We start from the raw sequence: 17975 nt of genomic DNA, 5'->3' as shown, positions 1-17975 counted from the left end.
AAGTTCACATTTACTGAGCACTTCCTCTTTACTAGGGAATAACGTGACATTTAAGCCTGACAAGACCCTGAGAGAGGTTCTAGTGATCGTTTCATTTTACAAAGGAAGCCGGGGGTCACTCGACCAAGGTCACACAGGTATGCAGTGCAGATGGGCGCCTAACTACCTCAGGGCCAGAGAGAGGCGCGGTGAGACGTAATTAAAACAAGTGTACAGACCCTGGTCCTTCGGGTCGCCCAAGGAGCGACGACTGGCTGCTTAGCCCTGGGAGGAGCTGGGGAACCGCGCTCCAGCGAGCGGCTTCCGCCGGGAGGTGGAAGGGCCGGGGAGAGCCTGCGCGGGCCCCGCCCACGGCCTGCTGCGACTTCCCATTCGCCGTTGATCGGCGCGCGTCAGTGACGTCCCCTCGCCTGCCGCCGGGAAGTGCGCGCGGCGATGACGGCGCAGCGGGGCCGGTGAGCGGGCGCGCGGGATATTTGCGGGTGCGCGCCGCTGGGAGGGGGAGCGGCGGCGACGACGCGAGCTGCCTGCGGGCTCTCGCGCGGGCCGGGTCTTGGGGAAGGCTGGTGCCGGGGGCAGTGAGAGGCCTCTTCCGCACTAGGGGACAGAGCCCGACGTGGAGGTCGCGGGGCCGCGTGTCCGCCACGTCTCGCTGACCGCGGGCTGCTTCATCGGGCTTTCCCCGGGCTCTTTCCCTTCCTCGCGGCCGGGCCTCTGAGGGTCTCCCATTTCTGTCCAGCACCTGTCGTGGGAGGGGCGGGACACGCCGTTTCAGGGCCTGGGTCCCCCCTCCCTGGGTTTTTCTGAGTTGAATCGGAGGTGGAGGGAAGCGCCGTGTTTGTCCTCCCCAGTGGTCTGGATGAGGGGAGCTCGCCCTCTGGTGGGAAGCGCCTTTGAAACCCGCTTTCCAAGTAAAGAGATGGTTCTTCTCTAGTGGTTTCCGTTGGGGGTCACTTGAGCTCTGTTGTTGCCTCACGGAGGCCCACCTTATGTGGAAAGCGGGGTGGGATGATGGAGGACGGAAGGCGGGGTGTGGATGGGTGGGATTCAGGAGACGTGATGCGAGGGGCGGATGGTGAATGAGGAAGAAGCCGGGAGCAAGACCGGTCATGGGGGAATACCTTATTTTACAGTGCCTAGGAAATATCCCTGGGTCATAAGTCTCAGGTGCGTGTGGGCAAGTATGTGACCGTGACTTGTTCTGGAGAAGACCAAGTATTCCTGCACGTCTTTGAGTTACATTTTCTAGAGCCACTGTTCTTGGCAGCCCTCACGCTTTAAACCACCTCCCGGGAGAGCACCCTAACAGTAAAATACATATGCGGGTGTAGTATCAGTAGTATGCGCTTCATGAGTGCAAAACCGGATAACGACAAGCGTAGTTCCAGCTGTAATTCTCCCTCCCATTGTCGCTTTTTTCAGTCTCTCATCTGAACAGGAGATGAATGTCCCTCTCTGTTGATAAGTAAAATCACGGAATATCCCTTTATTGTCTTTCACTTGGAAGTTTCATTGTTGGGCATGCTTGCTTGTATTGTAGATGTGTGGTTGGTGACTTTATCTCCAGATGCTGAGGTGCCTGGGTCCCTGGCGCAGGCAGTTGCTGAGCTGCAGCTGGAGTAGACTGTTCCTTCTGAAGCACTCTCTGTTTACAATGAAGTTGCAGTCTCCAGAGTTCCAGTCACTTTTCACAGAAGGCTTGAAGAGTCTGACAGGTGAGAGATTAGGATGCCTCCTCTTGCTTTGGAAGCCTGTAAAAATGGAGAGGCAGAGGGTTAACGTTTTTTAGCCAACATTCATGGTTTTTTGTTGTTGTTAAGCTAATGAAAGCAGGGTTTACCATGCATGGGTAATCCAAAACTATAGCCAAATCATGAGAAGAGGCAAATAATGATTGCAGTTAAAAAGCATGGCTTTTGGGCTTCCCTGGTGGTGCAGTGGTTGATAGTCCGCCTGCCGATGCAGGGGATGCGGGTTCGTGCCCCGGTCCGGAAGGATCCCACATGCCGCGGAGCGGCTGGGCCCGTGAGCCATGGCCTCTGAGCCTGCGCGTCCAGAGCCTGTGCTCCGCAGCGGGAGAGGCCAGGACAGTGAGAGGCCCGCGTACCAGAAAAAAAAACAAAACCCAGGTACTTTATATGCATCACAGAATTGGGCCTACTAACTTAAGGAGTAGGTACTTTTTCTCTTGTTTTATAGTTGAAGAAACAGAGGCTTAGGAATGTGAAATGCTTTTCCAACGTTTTTATAGCTAATAAGTGGAGAGCTGGATTTTGAACTTGTACAGTCTTGGTTTGAGAACCCAGCTTGTAACCACTAAGCTATATTTCCACCCCAGGTATAAGTGCTTTGTGAAACAACTGAAGGTAGAAGGAAGTGGGAGTTACGTCCGTTTGTGCACATGCAGAACTTATCTGGAAGGAATACAGGAAACAACTTGAGCTAAGTGCCGGATTACAGCAGCTTCATCTTGCTTGCCGCAGTACTATCATTTCTTATGTTGGTTCTCAGTATTAGCTACTGTTGCAGTGCACACAGCTGCATTTCAAAGTCTATGGTATCTTAGTCACGCCTTCAGAAATATATTAAGGTGTATGGATGTAGAAACATGACCTTAACTGTTGGTTTGCCACCCTGGCTGTCGATTAGATTCACCTGGGGAGCTGTCCATTCGATTCACCTGGGGAGCATTTTATAACATACAGGTGCTGGTGTCCCACTCCTGCCCTACTGAACTGGAATCGGAATCTCTAGGGAGCATGGGCATTTATAAATTTTGATAAAAACTCTCATGACCAGAAGGTGGAGGAACCATTGCTTTAAAATGACTTTCCTTGCATTAGCTTGTTGACAAAGCTACTTTCCTATGCTTGAAATAAGGTGATTTTTTTTAGGTGTATGTCAGAGGTAAATGGTCCAGAACTTGTTGATTTTTATAGGTTCTTCATAGTCTTGAAGTGGAGGGCCTAAAGCAGATGCTTTGCTGTGATTTTTTTTTTTTTTTTTTTTTGTGGTACGCGGACCTCTCACTGTTGTGACCTCTCCCGTTGCGGAGCAACAGGCTCCAGATGCGCAGGCTCAGCGGCCATGGCTCACGGGCGCAGCCGCTCCGCGGCATGTGGGATCCTCCCGGACCGGGGCACAAACCCGTGTCCCCTGCATCAGCAGGCGGACTCTCAACCACTGCGCCACCAGGGAAGCCCGTGATTTTTAATTAGAGTGAAAAATGCTAGAGACTCACTGTCCCATAGAAGTGAGTCTCATATGCTACATAAACTTTTCTGGTAACCGCATTAAAAAAACAGAAATGGGTGAAATGAATTTTAATAACTATTTTTAGTACATCAACTTATTTAATTCCGTATATCTAAGATACCATCATTTTAATGTCAAATTTGTGTAAAAATTATGAGTGAGATAATTCCTTCTCTTGCTTGTAAATCTTTGAAATCTGGTCCTTAGCATGCACAGACCATCGTAATGCAGACTCGCTGCATTTCACAGTGCTCAGGAACCATGTGTGGCCACTGTTTGTATGGCTCACGTCTAGAGGCTTCAGGTTTGAGTTGGATTGTAGCTTGTTCTTTCTTTACATGCCTTTCCCAGTGCCCACTCTTCCCGTCTTCCATTGTAAGGGCCAAATGATTGGATGTAGGGAATTAACTCTTGGAGGCCTATCTCAGATCCTTCTGCATTTTTCTTTTGGAAACAAGGGTGTGGATGTTGATTACTGTAGGTCCTTGAACATTTTTTATTTTAACAGTTGCATTTGGCTTACTAACGCTGACTTCAAGAGCTGAGTTTTCTCCACCTTCAGTGGTGAAGTCCTAAGGAAGTTAGAGACGGAATAGTATGGTAAGAGAGTGGTAGTATTTGCCCAGTGGTCTGGTCCTCGAAAGACTGGCAAATGGGAGCGTGGGCATCTTCTAAGATTGCATTTTTCTAGGTTATAGTGGAACTGGTAAGAATGGAATCTTTTAGTGCAGTGCCCAATGGTTAGAAAATCAAGTAATTAGTTTTATTTGATCTTTGCTACTTTCTAAAGAGTATCCTGGTAAAATATAATGTTCTGTATGAAAACAATGCACAAAAACACACAAAGGAAAAAAAAGATGGCTGTGATGCTGTGCAGTTTCATACTGTACCAGTTCTTAAATCATGATAGCTGTTTTGCCAAATGTAAAATTAGTTCCCAGCGTGCAAGAATTTGGGAGATTAGGACAGTGTATTATGCTCATATAGCGTTTTATAATGTCAGTTTATGTCATGTAATTTATGTTTCCTTTTGCTAAGGACAGCCATATAATACCAGTGGCATATAAAATTATTTCTTCATTGTATACATGAGACTGAAGTTCCAAACCTAGTGCTTTTTGCATAAGTTACACGGTTAGTGGACAAGCCGGGGTTGCTGGGAGATAGTGCTCCATGGTTAGCTATCCACAGCTGCTTAGGTATGTGATGTCACCAAGTCGTATTAACATTTGGGACAGTTGGAATAGCTGATCACTCTTGAAGTTTGGGAGTTCCTAGAAACGCTAAGGAACAGATAGCTTGTTTTCTGGTAGTAACAGTCGTGCTGTGTAGTGGTCTTTTTACTAACACTTCCTGCCCGCTCTCCATCCGTACGACCTCCAATACTCAAAACTCAAAATTGTAAAGTGAAGCAGTTAATGAAAATTTGACTGAAAATTAAAATAAAATTTCGAAGGTAGAAGACAATTACAAGTTTTCTGACAAATTAATGTCTTGGTCTTTTGGTTGCTCTTCAGACTGATTAATAATAGCTTGCTATCAGTTGTGGCAGCTGACACAAATTAAGACCATTTGGAATGATGAGATCCTGCATTTCATGAGTCTTAAGCTTGAATTTACAATTAAATTTAGTTGTATGAGGTGTTATGTTCAGTTGAGTATGTATGTAGTTTACGAAGTTTGTTGGAATGTGGAATGTGTCCTTGTTTCTGTAAGATTGAAGATGTCAGTAACTGAGAGGAAAAAGGAGCCTCGTTAAGCTGGATAAGCCTTACTGTTTTGGGTCAATATAAAATCATGCCTTTCTTGCAGTTTCTATGACTGCTCTTTCACACAGGCACGTACATATGCCTTTATGTGCCATTCTCATTTATATCAAAATGTTAGGATTGTGAGAACTTTTGGACATAGTTATCCATTTCCATAGGGCTAATCAAAATGATGAATAGATTACTTCGAGTTCTGGAACATTTTTTTTCTGTAATGTAGTTAATACACTGGGTGACTTTGAACTTACAATTTTATTTTAGTAGACGGAGCTTGAGAATCTCAAAACAGTGGTTATCTTTGTGTTCAGCCTTGACCTTCATCCTCTTAAAGTAGGTTCAAATGAAAGTAAAACTTGCCCTTTTTTTGCATTCCAACAGTTTCTTATGTACTCTCTTAAGCTGAAGGAAGAAAAGCTTTTTAAAAAGTATACTTTTCAGTGAAGCGATCCCTCTTTTTTTTCTTTTCGTTCTTTTTCTTAAGCTTGTGTATCACAGTTCAGTTCCATCGTGAGCCAGTTTGGTATAAAGTTGAGTGAGATAGGTTTGCTACTCTGAGAAGTGGGGAGACAGAGACATAAACAGGTAATTTTAATGTAATTAAAGGTAGGCTGCTCTCCTAGCTTAGGTGGAATTCACTTTACTCCACCACGAGGAGAGACTTCCTAAACTGAATCGCAGGAGTTGAGTAAGGGTGAGCTGGGTCAGTGTGTGTTCCCCACTGTGTGACCAGTTAGTGGGTCATAAAGTCAACTTAGTGGTCATGACCAGCATTAAAAAATAGAGGAAAAGAGATAAAGAATAGAATAGATTAGATTGCATGGTATGTATAGTAAGGGTAAGTACTATTTCATGAAACTCTTACCTTACCTCTCTAAGTCTCAGGAAAACTTTGGACTAACAGATGATTTTTTATATTTTATTTTATTTTTATTTTAATATTTTTATATTTTAGTTTAAGGGGCCATGGACCTCATTTTAAGGACTCATTGGGACTTGAATGGAAATGTGGAGTTAAAGGAGTTTGCACACTTCCTCTGGGAGGGGACTCACGGAAGTGGTAACCCTGTGGGAGAGCCTTTAGTTAAGGCAAGAAGGTAGAGGGAGGGAACCATCCCTCATTTTAGGGAGTCTGCAGAGGTCTGCAGCTGGAAGGCCTGGGAAGAACAGGCAGAGGAGGAGGATGACAAAGAGCACAGAGACTGGCATGGGGACGGAGGATGACGTTTTGAGCTGTGATTAGTGTTGCTAGAGCTCTGATGCCTTTAGCCGAACGCTCAGGTCAGCGCCCTCCTGCCAAAGGCCAGCAGGAGCACCCCTCGCCGAGACGGGGAGCCCTGACCATGGGGAACCTTGGGGCACCTTGGGGCCTCTGAGTAACAGGGGTGTAGAAAGGACGTCTTGTAGGATTTGAGCTTGAATCACGTGTTTTTGGGGCAAGTTGAAGAAGCGGGGCTTTGCTGTGCATCAGGTGGTGTCAGGAAGCAGGGGTTAACCTGTGATTGTCTTAATGATTCTTACCTGGAAGATGGGAAGCCTACATACACAGTGTGAGGCTAACGCTGACAGGGAACTAAGAGTATCACACGTATGAACTGTTACAGGGTGCTGTCTGGACAGTGTGTCTCATCTGTTCAGACATGATGACAAGTTGTCTTGATCCTGGTCACAGGGTGGCCTTGTCTGCTGTGGATGTTCTCTGCCACGGTTATGTCCACAGGAGGCCACCTGGGCCTCATTGTGCGTGTCCAGCTCATAGCAACACCAAGGCATGGGTGGTGGTGTCAGGCCGGGTCCTGGACGTCATGCTCACTGGGTCCCTGTGGTGTCCCTTAGTCACATGGGTGGTCGTGGTGGACTCGGCCTTGTCCTCTGCCTGCTTTGGGTGTCCTGGACTCAGGTCCTCATGGTGGCCCCAGTGTCATATGGCTTCTCCATAGAAGAGCTCTGAGCTGGTTTCAGACATCAGATGCCGATTATTTCTTGAAGGGTTCTTAGCTATAACGTTTATCGTGTGTGGTGTGATCGACTGATGTTTGATGGCTTCCTGCATGAATATGTTGCCTCAGCACAATACACAGAGAGAAATATGTGCAGGAACACGTCACAATTCTAAAGTAGGCACATAAATCCGGAGGGAGAGAGAGAGCGGAATTATTCACCTTACTTTTTAGTAATAATTCAAATTTACATTGATGACCTTGAAGCACTGTGGAATTCTAAATTACCTTCCGAATTAACCTAAAAGAAATTCTGCACGTTCCCTGCTTCTTATGTTTGTTAGAGGCATTCCGCTGTAGTCAGGTCACTTCATTGCTGTGGGCCTTGATCTCCCAATTTTTATGTAAAAAGGCCGAGTTCAGTAATCTCTGCTGTCCCAAGTAGATGGGAAAACTTGTACTTGTACTTCTGCACTTAAAAGAAACACACTGAAACAGAAAACGTTCTTTTTCACCTCAGAATTATTTGTCAAAGAAAATCATGAATTAAGAATAGCAGGAGGAGCAGTGAGGGATTTATTAAGCGGGGTAAAGCCGCAGGATGTGGATTTTGCTACCACTGCTACCCCTGCTCAAATGAAGGAGCTGTTTCAGTCGGTCGGCATTCGTATGATCAACAACAAAGGAGAAAAGCACGGGACGATCACTGCCAGGGTGAGTGAAAAGTTTGACAGTAACTGCATTGCCTTTTTTGGTAAGTTAAAGAATTGTTATAGATCATTTCTAGTTTTTAAAAAGCGAATAACAAAAAGCCTAGTTTAACAAAAAAAAGTCAGTCTCCTCTACCCTCTATTAAATCCTGCATCCTCCTTTGCTGAAGGCCCTTTTATTTTTATAGTAGTTACTTTTTCCCTCCACATTTCTAAAAAAGACCTTTCTACGCTCCAGTGTTTCATTTTTGTTGTACGCGGGCATCTCACCGTTGTGGCCTCTCTCGTTGCAGAGCATAGGCTCCGGACGCGCAGGCTCAGCAGCCATGGCTCACGGGCCCAGCCGCTCTGCGGCATGTGGGATCTTCCCAGACAGGGTCACAAACCCGTGTCCCCCGCATCGGCAGGTGGACTCTCAACCACTGCGCCACCAGGGAAGCCCCATTTTCATTTTAAATTTCCAGTCTTAAGATGTTGCTTGTTGACTTCCTGCAGGGAAGGTGATTGAGCCTTCTTATCACACCCTTCTCAACAGCAAGCACATACGATGCTCCTTCCCTCACTTTCTCAGTACATATATGCCATAATTTTTGGTTAAATCAGTTCATAACTGTTGTTTATGGCTAGATCGTGCAGTGTGTTTCAACTACATTCCTCGTGTTCCGTGCTTTGGGTTTTCCCTGCATTTAACGGCATAGTTCTCTGACACAGCTCTCGTGTGCTGCTCTTTCATTCATCCTGTGCTGTGCAGTTCCTCCCGGTGGCTTTCACCACGTCAAGTTTCAGTTCCTTTTTCTGGAGCCAGCTCACCGGCTGCAGTCTGTCTTCTCCCATCTGTGCGTCCCAGGCCGGCTCCCCACTCACGTCCTGGGATTTCCCCACACCAGATCTTGTGAGCTTCCTTGGCCTCTTACTTACCAGACCTCCTGGTTCCTGACCCCGTGGTAGTCTTTCCTGGATTATGCCCTCATTTTGGTAACCTGAGAGAGCTTTCCATGTGTGAAATGTTTTTATTTTACCTTCACACTGATCTGATAGTTTGGTTGGCTGTGGAATTCAAGGCTGGGAATTATTTTCAGGCAGAAATGTAAAAAAGGCTTTGTTTTTCTACCTTCCAGTGCTGCCACTGAGAAGTCTGAGCTCATTTGGATCTCTCCTTTGTTTGAGACCTGATTATTATTATTCTTTTCCCCTCTTGGAAGCCTTTCTGATCTCTTTATCTCTGGTGTTTTTAATTTCAAGATGACGTGCCTTGGCTCGGATTTATTTTTTCATTCATTGTGTAGGGCACTTAGGGCCCCCTTGTGTTCCCCTCATGATGTCATCCCCTTTGTTAAATGTCTCTCCCTTTGGAAAATCCTGTGATGTTGGACGTTGGACCATGGGGGCTCATCTCCTAGTTTTATCTTTTGTCTCTTATTTTATATTCTCATTTGTTTTATTTTACTTTGAGATTGCCTTAACTTGATCATCCAGTTTTCCTATTGTATTGGCAACTTTTGCTGTCTTCTAAATTTTCAAGAGGTCTTTCTTACAGTATTTTTGAAAGCTTCCTGTTCTTGCTCAGATGCAGTATCTTCTCTTATTTCCCTTAGGGCATCAATTTTAGGTACTTCGACAATGTCTTTATTTCCTCTGAGCTTGTTCTGTCTTGCTGTTGGCTTTCCTTCGGTGTGGGTATTTTTCGGTCTCTCTTTATGTTTGGGTGATCTACTGTGTGCATAATGACCTGAGCACTTTACTGTAGTTCTGTGTGGGAAGCGTCAGCCAGTTAGTTATGGGACCACCACTGTCAATATCAGGAGGACTTTTCATTAGGAGACGTCAGAGGAATCCTCCAGTGTTACCCAGGTTAGAATAAGCCTGCTTGTTAGCATTTTGAAAACCAAGCGGGGAAAGGGATAGGGGTTATGTTGGTTTTTCTTCATGTTATTTTCATTGTGGTGCATCACTCCCATGGTCACGTGTCTGGTGCCCCAAGTTCTGATTATTTTGGAGTCAGCCTTTCTGGTTAATCTCTGTTTCTCTGCTTGGGTGAGGGAGTCACTCTGGAGGTCTAATTTTTTCTTGCATGGATTTTCAGCAGTCTTCATATTTCATACCCTTTTCTTTGGGATAACTTGTGCCTCAAATTCCTGATTCTGGAATTCTGTAGTGAGAACTAGTTTGTAGAGAAGAATATGCATGAGGTTGAGAGGAATTCTAGAACAGACTTTTACTGATCATTAATGACTTTCAGTTCCTAATGAAGAGATTCCGAACTGCTTGGCATGTAGCGACCTTTGCTGTCTTCCCCTACATGCTGATATGCTATTTGTGCAGTGTGCTTTCTCTTACACGTATCCCTCTTCCTCTCCATTGTGCCTTTGGTCATCTTTTTCTCTTCATCTGAATGTTCTTCTTCCCACATCTGCATGTACATATCCTACTTATTTTTCAAAGCTAAGACCACATGTCCCTCTAACATGAGGCTACCCACCTCTTCCCAGCTGGAGGTAATCTCTCTTCCCAAGATATATGTGGCACTGTATTTTAACCTCATTGATGATTACCAGTAAAGGAGCTGCAGGGTGTGGTACCTGTATTTCTTCCTCTGTCAGTCCTTCACTCAGTGGTATATATTCTGTAAATTGATATTCAGCTCTTTGCAAACTGGAGCTGTTAAAAAATATTTCAAAGAGTAGTCTGGTTTGAAATTGAAGAACCAGAATATACTGTTTTTAAGGGCTCTTCCCTTCTGCCACATGATTTGTCAGACATGCCATTTTTATATGTCAGACTCATCTTTTTTAATTAAGATGGGTTTATTATTTCTTAAAAATATTCTTTGGATCTATCTTTGAATACTGTGGGTGTCTTCCTGTCTCAAGGTATATGTGCACTAGTTGACTGTAAAAAGAAAGAAGATACCTGTCAGGACTAACATGTTATTTTCAATTCATCCAGTGATACTAAAAACAAATTTAAAAAAAACATATATTTACTTCCAGCTTCATGAAGAAAATTTTGAAATAACTACACTACGGATTGACGTTGCCACTGATGGAAGACATGCTGAGGTCGAATTCACAACTGACTGGCAGAAAGATGCTGAACGCAGAGATCTCACTATAAATTCTATGTTTTTAGGTAATATATGTAGATAATGTTTTAATTCAGTCCAAATGCCTTCTTTTTGAGTGAAACCTGCATCCTGGAAACGTTCCCCAGCGTGAGGGGTTGCATTAGTTTCTTCTAAGAGACAGCCTGTTGGTTAAAGACGGCCCTGGAGCCGAGATCCCTGGGTTCCTCGGACTCCATCATTCTCTCGCTGTACAATGAGGAAGGTGATATTAGCTTCCTTTGCAGGGTTGTTGTGAGGATTAAAGGAGTTGGTCATGGCGAATCCCTGGCACAGTGCCTGGCACCTTATTAATCGTATCTAAAAATGTTAGGTTTCGGGTCAGAAACGTGCACACAGACACACACACGCTGTGCCCCTGTTCCTCTGTCTTTCCTGTGCGCACATTCCACCCCTTCCTCTCTGCTGGTGCCGGTGGTGCACTTGGTCAGTGACTTCACCTCTTCCGTTGCCTGTTGCTCCGTGTGCCGAGCACCACTTCAGTCTTCTGTAGCACTGCATTTCAGGAACTGTCTGTACTCCATCAGAGTTGGCGTGTGAGAGGGAACCTATGTATCATCTCAGCTTAACTTGTTCATGAAAGGAGTGCGAATCATAATGGGAGTAGGTGTGAATTAGGTTAGTGTTTTGGTGCACAATTGAAGCATTGTTTTTTGTCCTTTAAATTTTAGACAAGCTCTTTAGGTTTAAATCTCTGGATTAGAAAAGAGAGACGGAGCATCCACTCTTCGTACCCTACTTTGGGGCACGGTAACTGTGAAAGGATGAAGCAGTGGGTTCCACTTCGTGGGATGGGGAAGGGGGCTGTAGGCCCAGATGGGATCTCTTGCTAATTACATTAATGCCAAATAACATTTCTAGAGCACCTACTCGGTTCGAGGCGCATCAGTGCTCACTTGATATACTTTAGCTCATTTAATTCTCAGAAAAGTTCCATAAAGTGGGTATTAAACTCATTCGACAGATGAGGAAACAGACTCAGGGATGTTAAGTACTTGAGCTCAAGTCATGGAGAGCCTTGATTGGTTTCCGAAGCCTGGGTGATTTATGACCAAAGGCAGCCCAGCTGGAGGCATACTTTCTCTCCATTAGGGGGTGGAACTCCAGGTGTTAATTTTCTTCTTACACCAGTTTTATTTAAACTGCTCCAACTAGTGCAGTGTATGAAAAATCTTACAACTAGCTTCTCATATGCAGACAGAACTAAAAGAAACTAATAGTCTTTTTCAAGATACTATTTTATAAAAATAAAAACTGTTCTTATTGGTACTACTGTTTTCTAACATTTGCTGAACCCTCATAATGTGCCAGCCACTGTTCTAAGCCCATCACGTAAATGTAATCTTCCCACCAACCCTATGAGTAGTTCCTGGTATTTAACTCACGATAATTTGCTCAAAGTCCTGCAGCTGGTAAATTGGAGAATTAGGATTCCAACGTACGCAGCCTGGCTCCAGAGGTCACATCCTTAACCACCACATTATGCTCAGCAACACAGCTTTATTTCTCATTTTTATTCATCATTTTTTTAAAAGGGTATTCAGAGCAAAACAAAGTACACACTGATGTATACTCAGTAATCCTTACCTTTAGCCCATTTTCCCATCCAGACTTTTCAAGCCTTATCAGATAAAGCATTCCTGGTTCTGTGGGTGAGGGTTACTTTGCTTTTCAAACTGTTATTTTCCGTTTTGTCACACTATGTTTTTTTCCTCCAAATTTGATCTTCCCTTCACTGAAAAAGATCTTATTATTTCCACATTCCCCAGGAAGTTGAGTCTCTTCATTAAGAGAAGTAACATGAAGAGACAGATATATACCACATTTATGTTCTACTTTGTAATCGTTATCTTTGTCTCTTTACGTAGTTGTTTATTTGTTTTCATTTCCTGCTGTATCTTTCTGAATCTGGAGCCTTATAAATTGGCTCTAAGTGTCAAAATGCCACATCAACCAAAAGAGCTTGGCAAGTATTAAGCCTGAGTTTACCAGTGTCTTTGCATTTGGGATAATCAAAGAGCACTCAGGTTCAAGAGAATTAAAATGACAAGTGGTTATTTTTTGTAGTAGTGGCAGTGCTTCCTTTCTGTGATGCCACGAGGTGAAGTCTCTCTTAGGCTCACAGAGCTCCCCGTTTGGGTGGTTGAATGGTACCTGTGTCTTTGCTCGAAGTGTTTCTCTTTTTCCTCCTTAGTTCTCAGGGTGACCATCTGTCTCAGTTTGCCTGGGACTGAACTAATTCCTGAGACCTGCGATTTTCGGTTTTAAAATCAGCAAGGTCCTGGGATAACTGGGATGAATTGATCACTTTATTCATACCTGAGGTTTTATGCACTTTATATTAAAATTGTTAGGTTTTTTTCATTTTGTTCAACATGTGAGAGAGCATATCGTGGTAGAACTTGGTTTACAACATTTTGAACGGATATTAGGTTCACATGGTTCAAAATTCGCAAAGTTTAAAAGGCTGCATGGTGAAGTGTCACCATCAGATTTACTGTCCCCTTGCTGACAGTGTAATAAGACTTGGATCCTTGCCAAGCTGATACAAAGCTGAAAAATGGTGTCTCATAAACTTGCATTTCTTATGACTAAGGTTGAAAATCTTCATTTTTAAAGAGGCTTTTTGTATTTCCTTGTATATATTTTTAGCTCATTTTTCCATTTATGTGGTCTTTTTCTATTTAAGAGCTTTCTGTAGATTATCAAAATTAGCCATTTGTCTCTATGATAGACTGAAATGTGTTTTTCCCAGTATGTCATCTGTCTAATGCTTTGCATTGTGATGTTTTTTTGCTATGCAGCCATATCTGATGTTTTATGTAGTTGGATTTGTTAATTTCTTTGAAGGCTCTGGTGTTGTGTTTTGTTGTTTCTTCTTGGTAAATATATTTTACCAATAGGGATGACGAAAGGTCATCCCTATTTCAGTATTATAAAATTGTTTCCTATGGTTTATTATTTATTACTTTTAGTACTTAGTTTCTCCAGAGAGTTTTTACTACTGTGTATTGTTTCCGGATTATTTTGGCAGTTCTTGTTTATTTTCCATTGTTCACTTGAAAATTAGCTTGTTTGATGTTGTCTCAGCCCACTTCATACTGGCATAGGTCTTGTTTAGTTTATTGAGTGTATTTAATTGCTGGTGTAAATGCAGCCTTTTATTCCATTATATCTTCCATTTGATACTGGATATAGATGAATGCTATTCCTGTCTGTATTTCAACCTTGAAAGTCTTCACTTTGCTTAGTTTTTACTGTTTGTGATAGTTTTTAGCTAATTTCCTTAAGTTTTCCAATTTTTTTCTCAGTTCCTTTTAATTTTTTGAATTGAGGTAGTAATTGAAATACAATGTTAGTTTAAGTATACAATATGATTTGCTACTTGTATATATTAAGAAATGATCACCACAAAAAGTCTAGTTAACACCTGACACCATACATAGTTACAGAATTTTCTTCCCCTTGTGATGAGAACATTTAAGGTCTTCTATCTTATATGGAATACAGTATTGTTACCTATAGTCACCATGCTGTGCATTACCTCCTCAGAACTTACTTACTTTATAGCTAGGAGTTTGCACCTCTTGACTCTCTTCACCCACTGCACCGGCCCCTGGCCTCAGCCTCTGGCAACCGCCAGTCTGTTCTCTGTGAGCTTGTTTTTTTTAAGATTCTATATAAAAATGAGGTCATACGGTATTTGTCTTTCTCTGTCTGGTTTATTTCACTTAGCATAATGCCCTCGAGATCCATCCATGTTGTCACAAATGGCAAGATTTCATTCTTTTTTATGGCTGAGTAATATTCCATTGTATATGTGCCATTGTTTTCCAGTTCTTATTTGTTAATAGTGATTTTTCTTCCCTCTTTTCTAATGCATAGGTTTCGATGGTACTTTATTTGACTATTTTAATGGTTATGAAGATTTAAAAAATAAGAAAGTTAGATTTGTTGGACAAGCTAAACAGAGGATACAAGAAGATTATCTTCGAATTTTAAGATATTTCAGGTAAGGATTTTTATAAATTACATTAATGATACAGTTTTGAATATTATTACCAGAGCACAATTCTGATCATGTGAAATGCACAGCAGGTTACTGTACACAGTGGTGACATCCCAAATGCCTGCTCTCCAAGAGACAGGATACTGTGACTCATGATACTTAGATACTTCATCTTTTCATTGTGCAAAGCAGTTATTTGCTTTCTGTGATGATCTTTTAAATAATTCAGCTTTAAAAAGGTCTTTTTTCTTTTTGATTATTTTCTGCACCAGTCATTCATTACACAGATATGAGGGCTTATCACAAGCCAACCCTTGTGCTAGGTGCTTTGAACAGAGTAGTGAGTCAGAGTATGCCTTCATATGGCTTACTGTTTTAGGTGGTCATGGGAAATCTGTCCGAAGAATTGGGAAGGTATGAAATGCATTTGGGTGGTCTTGTGGGTAGCAATGCTTTTTCAACTCTGAACTCTAACATTTAAGTAAACTACTGTAACTGGCTAATTTATGTCTGCTGATACTAATTTTTCACTGGTTGGGATCACTCAGAATATTCTTTGAGAGAGTCTACATATTTTGTCAATAAATGCTATCCCTTTAGACTTCAGTGTTTGCAAACCGTCTCTCTTTACAGATAATAGGACAGAGACTGAGGCACAGCCATAGCCATTTAATCATTTAATTTAGATCACTAATGAACGAATTTTGAAGATATGAGTGGTAAAAACAGGTATACTTTAATGCTTCCAGTTCTGAGAGTCCATGAAATACACTCCCTTGTCTGCAGCGAGATTTGTTTTATTTGAAGCTCTTAATTAAAAGTATTGATGTGTACAGACAGGCAACCTTTGAGGGATTAAGACTCCTCCAGCGTGGCATTTCAAGTCTTGTTTTAGTGCCTGGAGAAGACTGCTCTGGTTTATGCATCCAGTGTCAGTACCAATTCAGAGACCTCTTTTGATGGCCATTCTAACGTTTCAGTCAGTGATGTGAAAGTGCAGTGAGGAGGGGGTCTGGTTCTTGCTGACTTTAAGAAGGTTACTTATACTTTATTGGACCTCAGGTTTTCTCATGTGAGAAGAGAAAGGTGAACTGACCAAGATGGTTGTTAAGGTTCCTCCTAGACCTAATACTTCTCTGTTGTTTCTGATTAAATAGATGTCTGCAATAGTACTGGTAAAATGACAAGCAGATTTTTCTGGTGAAACACTGGCATAGAGGTAGTACACTCTGAGACTTTTGCTTTGTAGGTTTTATGGGAAAATTGTAGATACACCTGGTGACCACGATCCTGAGACTTTGGAAGCAATTGCAGAAAATGCAAAAGGCCTGGCTGGAATATCAGGAGAGAGGATTTGGGTGGAACTAAAAAAAATTCTTACTAGTAACCACGTAAATCATTTGATTCACCTCATCTATGATCTTGATGTGGCTCCTTACATAGGTGAGTCCAACTTAAAAAGTTTGCCTTTTTGGCCATGAAACACATCTGGTTTAAAAATTTCGTAAGAAAAAAAATGTTTTAACAATTCTAAAAGGAAAAATGGAGTATTTTAAAAGATCGTAAACTTTGAGGTCAGGAGTAGGACAGTTTTTTCACAGGTAGGGGACAGCTCAGAGACAGCACATTGTGGTGGAACAAAGTGGCCTCTGGAATCAGTCCATCCTGGGTTTCAGTGAGGCTTTGCCACTTAGCAGCTTTGTGACTTGCCTTATTTCCTTACGTGTTAGTTTCTGAATCTAACAGAGGGGTATGAAAGTGATGGCATCTGTCTAATGGAAGGGCTGAGAGCTTCCAGGAGCTTTAATACATGTACCGCACGGAGAAGACCTGCCTTATACATGGAAATAGTTCAGTAGGTTTAAAATTAATATTCAGAAGCAACAGCGGGATTTTGCGATGTGGGAGAGGGCAGCAACAGTGTACCAGTGGTTCATCTGTAAGATGGAGCAGCACACTGGACCCACAGTGAGCCCTGGGGCCAGGGCACTTCTGCAAACGGAAACAGTGTTTGCTTAAGATATGAATTTATTTTATTAAATTTATCCTTTCTAAAACTGGGTTAAAAATGCTTTTGTCCCTACAGGCTTACCTGCTAGTGCAAGTTTAGAAGAATTTAACAAAGTCAGTAAAAATGTTGAAGGTTTTTCCCCAAAGCCAATGACTCTCTTGACCTCACTGTTCAAAGTACAGGATGATGTCACAAAATTGGATCTGAGGTTGAAGATTTCAAAAGAAGAGAAGAATCTTGGTTTATTTATAGTTAAAAACAGGAAAGATTTAATTAAAGCAACAGATAGTTCAGAACCTTTGAAACCCTATCAAGACTTCATTATAGATGTAAGTATGTTCTGGGCTTGGTCAGAATATAAATCATCTTTGCTAATTGTGGAACACATTTATTAATACTAAGACCCACAAAGTATTATGTGAATTCCTTTTATTTTAAATGAAAAATTTCACATTGAGCATTTATTTAAATTTTAGGATAAGATCATTAGCAAGTGTGGTAATGTTTGACTTTGGCCCTTAGTCTAGAGACTCCGATGCAACTGCTCGTGTGTGTGAACTCCTCAAGTACCAAGGAGAGCACGGTCTTCTGAAGGAAATGCAGCAGTGGTCCATTCCTCCGTTTCCTGTAAGTGGCCATGACATCAGAAAAGTGGGCATTTCTTCCGGAAAAGAAATTGGGGTTCTCTTACAGCAGTTGAGAGAACAGTGGAAGAAAAGTGGTTACCAAATGGAAAAAGATGAACTGCTAAGTTACATAAAGAAGACCTAAATTTGATGAGAGCTGGCTACTAAAAAAGCAGAAACATTCTGGTAAGACTAGTTTTTTCCCGTCCCCCCTTAGTGAGATTGAAGAGACTGGAATAAAAGCCAGCTTAGAGGATCTCTTCAGAAGAGTAAAGGTCTTATTTTGTGAAATATAATTGTATTTCAGGCATTAAAGGAAAGTCTACCTCCTCTTAATCTGATTTATATCACTGAACCTTGTAATTCTTTTGGAATAGTTCCTACTGAGGAAAAAAAGGAGTTGGCTTCGCTTAATCTGTCTAGGTTTTTTTAAAAAAGCGGGTTTTTTGGTTTGTTTTTGCATAGGGCAGTACTAAGATTAATCCTAACACGTGGTAACTAACTGTCTTGAAAAAGGTGTTTCTTAGTATTTGCAAT

The 17975-nt window shown here is 42.3% G+C and overlaps 1 protein-coding gene across 4 annotated transcripts; it reads left to right on the top strand.

Moving 5' to 3' along the window:
* Positions 1-432: 432 nt before the first annotated feature.
* On the top strand, positions 433-17774 carry TRNT1 (tRNA nucleotidyl transferase 1). 4 transcript variants are annotated; one of them, XM_004274770.4, is made up of 8 exons: positions 433-455; positions 1541-1715; positions 7482-7675; positions 10662-10800; positions 14678-14804; positions 16051-16244; positions 16888-17141; positions 17335-17774. In XM_004274770.4, exons 2-8 carry the CDS (start codon positions 1568-1570, stop codon positions 17581-17583), a joined length of 1305 nt encoding a protein of 434 aa, XP_004274818.1. In that variant the 5' UTR covers positions 433-455; positions 1541-1567; the 3' UTR covers positions 17584-17774. The 4 variants fall into 4 exon arrangements, with proteins under 4 accessions (XP_004274818.1, XP_033293083.1, XP_033293082.1 ...); XM_033437192.2 differs by lacking the exon at positions 433-455 and adding an exon at positions 492-911; XM_033437191.2 differs by lacking the exon at positions 433-455 and adding an exon at positions 492-1167.
* The last annotated feature ends 201 nt before the right edge of the window (positions 17775-17975 follow it).

This window comes from Orcinus orca, chromosome 10 (assembly GCF_937001465.1).
Source record: "Orcinus orca chromosome 10, mOrcOrc1.1, whole genome shotgun sequence".
NCBI classification, from domain to species: Eukaryota; Metazoa; Chordata; class Mammalia; order Artiodactyla; family Delphinidae; genus Orcinus; species Orcinus orca.
The sequence above is the reverse complement of the archived record's forward strand: the minus strand, read 5'-3'. Positions and strand labels throughout refer to the sequence as shown.